We start from the raw sequence: 6030 nt of genomic DNA, 5'->3' as shown, positions 1-6030 counted from the left end.
GTATGTATACCTATGTACAAAACACTAAGTGACTCGACATGACTATGTGCATTTTTTCCCTTGTTTTCTGGTTTTCTTCTTATTATTTCTATCTCCCTCCCTCTCCCTCTCTCCCTCTTCTTCCTTTCCTTTCTTTCTTCTTCTCTTTCTCTTTTTAGTCTCACGGAGGAGGAAAACCCGCGTTTCTCCTTCTCTTTCTACACTTTTAAACAGTACAAAAATTGGCGTGGTAGTTTCGTCGTCCGGCTACTAAAAATTAAGTGTACAATTCTATTACAAAATTGATGCGTGAAGCGTATTGCATTGCCTTCCCTCAACGTAGGCACGCCTTCCGGTCTCCTCTCTCCTACTTGCGATCTTGGTTCTCCTTCAGCCCTCCTCGAAATTCTTTGAAATTTTTAATATCTTCTACAACATGAGGCTTCTTTCGAGGATGCTTTTAGATATTTACAGTTTAACAATAGCTTATGTTGTCTCGTTTTCTATTCTTCTTGTTTTTACAAATTCTTTTCATTTATTTCCTTACGTTCGAGCATTCTCAGTGATCTCATTCTTAATAATACATTTTTCTTTCTTCTTCCGTGAGATTTATAACACTGAGTTTCTAAACTACATGCAATTTATGTTTGTTCCTTTCGGGAACATTTTTTATCGATCAGTCATTAACCCTCTGCAGATCAAATTCCTTTCTTTCCTTTCCAGCCCCAGATTAACGAAAAGAGAGTCAATCATGGGCTAACATTAACGTGAAAGTTTCACACTGCTTCATAATTGTAAGAATGCTTCGAGCAGAAACGAAAATAGAACACCTGGATCCTCAGAGGTTTCTGAATTTTCACCGTGACAGTCGTTTTTTGAATAAAACTTCAATCTTTCTCAGTATCAAATGACCAAATCTTCACATTTCAACTCTTCTTTATAATTATTATATTATGATATTTCTAATTATAAAGCTTTCTTCGATGACCGAAAAAAAGATCGTTACACTTACAGAGGGTTAAAATCACCTAATCAATACACTCGAACGAAGAAATAAAAATATTTACTTCTCTAGACTTTCTTTAGCATCCTCGATTGATGAAGCTACGACGAAATGAATCACGACGCAGACCGGGTGGCGTCGAAAATTCCACGAAAAAAAGTAGCAAACAAAAAAAAAAAGAAAAATATGTATAATAAAAGGAAAAGTGGAAACTGTAGATCCTGATTTGAGACGGACGCGCAGTCTCTGAAGAAGAGAACAAAACCGATCCTAAACCCGACGTGTCTCGGGTACGCACGATCTTTGCAAATAAAAAATGCGTACAACTAAATAACAAAGCGGGCCCGTCGAAAACCCTTGGGCCCTCATTTTCACCGTCCGACCTTCCACATATACATATACAATTACATATACATACATTTAAAAAAAAAAGAAGAAGATTCTGCACGCGGAATCACAATTCGTTCAGAACAACATGATCGATCACCTTATCGTTGTTCGATCTTCGAGTAAAACTTATAACAAAGACCGAGTTAAAACGTGCAATGATCTCACAAATGTTTCTTCATCGATCGTGACCTCTCGATATGGAAAATAATTGTTCCTCGTTATCGAGGATCGGCTATCGATGACGAATGTGATTCTTTCAGTTCGAATGCGATATACAGGGAGGACGTGGTGATTCGTAGAAAAAATGTTCGACGTTCCCTGATTCGACAAATCTTCGCGACGAATATATAGAATCCGTATAGAGTGTACGAAACACACTTTATCGTCTCTTCTTCTGCTTCTTCTTCTTCTTCTTCTTCTTCTTCTTCTTTTTCTTCTCGATTTCGTTCACAATGTTGATGAAGGGAAACCGAACGACGATTCGGTTGAGCAAGCATACCGTTTATATGTTTCTCTATGTCCCTTCTATGCGAGTGTATCTGTTCCTCCCTTAGGAATTTTCTCGCGTGTTTCCTCCTTCAAGCTTCTCCTCCTCGTTTCTCTTGATTCGCTTCCTGGCCGTGGGTCCATCAGCGTCGTCGTCGCTGCTGGGTATCGCTTGTTCCTCGGCCTCCAGGCTCAGCAGAGAGTCACCCTGGCCAGAGTTTCCCTCAGCGGCGTCTCTCAAAAATGGACATCCCTCACGTCGGTCGGCGTGCCCGCCTTCTCGTGTTCCAGGATCTTCTCCTGGCTGGTAATCTCGTCCCCCAGAGGCCTCTGTGGTGCACTGGAGATTGATGTTCCGCTCACCTGGTGACTGTTTCTTCCACCAGTACCATCCGCGCCTACCGCTTGCGAGACCATTTCCTCGATCTGCTCCAGGCAACCTTGCAGATAATCCTGAAAGAATAATCATTTTGTTTAGAACTGATGTTTTTTTTTTTCTTTCAAATGTGATTTCATTGGGCTGATGGTAAGTTTGTTAGTTCTGGAATGTTTTAGTTCTTGTATAGGGTGCTTGAAAAAAGTGTTAACCTTTATATGGAGAATTTGTACTCTTTTATCTTCTTTGCAAAACTGTGTCGACTTCAGATTCCCAGAATGTGTTGAAAACGATGGTGAACAAGTGAAGACCGAATATATTATATTGTTAATGTTTTCAATTCTGTTTATCTAAAAAAAATTACTTCCATAAAAGTGTTCATATTTTTTTAAACACCCTGTAAGTGAAAAGGAGCTAGATTTAACTTTTTATTTGTATTTACACCCAATGCAGACACCAATGGCAAGATACTTAATATTCGTATCTAATGAATAAAATAAACAAAATTAACTATTTCAAAATAAGCAATAATTGTTTATTTTAATATGATATTAATTAACCTTATTATATTAAATTCCCGTTTTTACGAAAAAAAAATAAAAATAAAAAAATAACCAAGAAACAATTAATTTTTATGAATTTCAAACATGACCTTTAATTTCTTTCATAACTGAGATACAATTAATGAATCGAGAATTAATCGAGAAGCATGATCTTCAATCTCCATCGACGAAGAATTTTCAAGAAACAGTTCCTGAGAGATCGTTCGCGAATCCAGCCAGTCAGTCGCGCAAAAACGTGCCGATGACGGCGTGTAGCAGGTGTCGGGCACATGTTTACGGGAAAAAACGGCCAGCATGACGAGAGAGGGAAAAGACGATTCGAAACACGCGCAGACTATACATTCATAATGCGCCGAGTGCAAATAAAGTGCACGCGTGAATGGCTCGGCATGGGGTCTACGGCCTGTAAACGCAATATTTTCGCCGACCACATGTGTTTAGAAGCAGGAAGAACGTTCCAAGAATTATCTTGGCCACCTGCCCCTCTCTTCATTCATAATCTCGAGAATCGTCGATTCTTGCCAAAGGGAACGTGTCCTGGCATGATCTTAATCAGTGCATTTCGCGAGCATGCGCAGAAAGTGCAATTAGAGAAAGAATAGAGACTATGCTTCAGAATTGAATTTATAACAGAGGAAATTATTTTAATTATCTTAAAATAAATTATTAAGATAAAAGATTGACTGAATTATTTTAACCCTTTATACTTCGCGTAACATAACATAACCTTGAAATAACGTAAGTTTGCAGTAAACTTTTTATGACGTCATCGTGATGCTTTTGAAATGCAAAGAACATTTGTAATGTCGATTAAAACTGTGCAAAAGATTTTCAAATAGAAACAGGAAAATATGGTTAACTTCATTTTTATGAATTGTTCAAATACTTTTGGTTTAAGTGTAAGAACATTGATGAAAAGCAATGAGAATTCGACTTTCAGACCGGTGCGTGTAACGACGTATTTCAAAAAGAACGAAGAATATTGGACAAGACGTCATCCATATTTTTACTCGTATTATCTTCGACACCGCGTCTTATCGTGTTCTCCACAGTGTATGCAGTTCTACACGTATAGAACGAGTAAAAGTAGCAACAGGATTACTATGGACGTAATAGCCAATTATTCAAAAGTGACTGTCGACGACGTTTCGCGAGCACGAGAGAAAGATCTCCGCGATCGTGTAATCAGAATATTACAGCGATCTAAAATATCATCAGAAATACAATTTGACATTGACAAATTGCCTCAGATATTTCGTCCAAACACGTGAAAATTTCATCGATTCGCATATTCGTAAAAATAAACCGTTGCAATTGAAAATCTCTCGTCTCGTAGTTAAGTTAGGTTAGGTTGCATAAACTGTCTCGTGAAAGCCGACGATAAAAAAAGAAAAAAGAATGTTTCCCCCTTGTATCTCGTTTGGTCTGTCTGCAATTGAATAAAAATAATCGGTGCAACTCACTCGTTTGATCATTGAAGGATGACAGCGACTATCAAAGCGACATTCATTTCCGACACTTTAGGTAAACCGGGTGCAAACGAAGTCGCGATTAAATCTACTCTTTAACACTGCTATCCGAGGTTTTTTCTCGAGTGTCGTGTAATAATATCAACACGAGGACAAACCTGTTCGATAGCCGTGATGCGGGTTAGCTCGTCGAGGAGGCCGGCCAGCCCGTAACCGCTTTTCCCAGTCCAATCGAGACCGTGGAGGGCCGCCGCGACGCTTGCCGCCGCGATCATGCTCGGCGTGTACATCGAGAATTTGTACTCTGGAAAAATAAACATCACGGTTGTATTAGTGTGATTGCTAATTTTTCTCTTTTCAAATTATTGCTAATAAGTCATTGATCGATACTGAGATTAATTCGATGTTTCCTGAGTATCCACGTACATATGGTAAAAATGAGCCACTTGATAGTATAATGCTTACTGGGAAAATAGGCTCAAGGAAATGTGATAAAGTATGTAATGAATAAAAGTTTGGATAACAACAATGGAAAATGCAATTTAAGAAATACTACGATACCAACATTTGTACCTACTTGTACTTTAACGTTTCTCAAGTTGTCTATCATTGAATTTATCACTAATAATATATGAACAATCATGGCACAAACTTAATTACTTTTCATTGAACACCTATCTAAACATTCTTCCAGAAAGAAATCTTATTAGAAAGTCAAACATTACACTTTACATTAGTAACTGCAACTATTCTCGAACATGTATTAACCTCATTCTCATTGTATCCAAATTTACCTTCATAACTTCCACCATATACACGCATAATTCCGCCCATTACTCCTTAAATTCCGAACACACATCCTCAGCATTCCAAACGACACTCGTACAGCATACGAAGTGCTCGATTCTCCAACAACATGCTAAAAGATCCTCTCTACTTGAAGCATCCTGAACGTGGTCAAGGAAAAGAACGTTACAATTCTCTCGAAAGTCGAACTGGATCCTATCGGTAAGGAAGAAGCATATATTGTGGCTACCTTCTCACGAAACGAATCCTAGAAATTCTGACCAACATGAGAAGACGATGGCCTATTCGAGGCGAAATCCGCTAATAGAACCGCGCAGGTAGACACATCCCAGGAAAAGGGGATTCGAACCGAGATTTATGACGCTGAAAAGTGCGGCCTTCGGGGGGGCCAAGTCCAAAGGTTACCGACAGAGCAAACACACCAGCCGCGCAACCACCTCTCTGTCTCCTCGCTTTAGATTACGGTCGAGTTTGAGCGTGAAAGCTTTTGCCACCTTGACGAGTGTCCAACAAAAACCGGACACGGGTTGGCAAACAATTAAGTTGGCTGGCCCACGGAGCCTGTGTCTTAGAGGCTGTATTCGAACAGGTAATCGCTGGCACATCTTAACGGTATTTCTTTCTGGCCGAAAAACTGCGATCCCGAACTTTCTAACGCCTTTGTCGTATGGTGAACCATACGTTTTTGTTTCTCGGTGAACGCGTGTATGCTTAGAGATAACCTATGGACATATGCATTCAACTATGGGAAATTTGTAAAAGTGTTCGTGTGAATGATGTTCCTTTGAGGCTTAATCTTATTCCTTCAAGAGGTTTCATTTGTTTTGAACAATAAGAGATTGTTTTATCGTATGAAATTAAATATAGAGCGGTCTATATGTCGCTTTACCGTCTAACCTAACCTACACAAGTTATTCTATGAAAAATAACTAAAGTTTAAAAATATGTCGTTTTACT

The 6030-nt window shown here is 38.9% G+C and overlaps 1 protein-coding gene across 1 annotated transcript in view; it reads right to left on the bottom strand.

The window, feature by feature from the left end:
• Positions 1-1941: 1941 nt before the first annotated feature.
• LOC108572730 (G1/S-specific cyclin-D2) overlaps positions 1942-6030 on the bottom strand; it is a 94037-nt gene continuing 89948 nt past the window's right edge. The window contains exons 4-5 of the mRNA XM_017935008.1: positions 4425-4570; positions 1942-2311 (exon numbers count right to left, since the gene is read on the bottom strand). Coding sequence (XP_017790497.1) covers positions 2096-2311; positions 4425-4570 — 362 coding nt within the window. The 3' untranslated portion in view covers positions 1942-2095. The remainder of the gene's footprint in view (positions 2312-4424; positions 4571-6030) is intronic.

Source organism: Habropoda laboriosa, unplaced genomic scaffold (assembly GCF_001263275.1).
Source record: "Habropoda laboriosa isolate 0110345459 unplaced genomic scaffold, ASM126327v1 scaffold22, whole genome shotgun sequence".
Classification (NCBI taxonomy): Eukaryota; Metazoa; Arthropoda; class Insecta; order Hymenoptera; family Apidae; genus Habropoda; species Habropoda laboriosa.
This window is presented reverse-complemented; position numbering and strand designations above follow the sequence as displayed.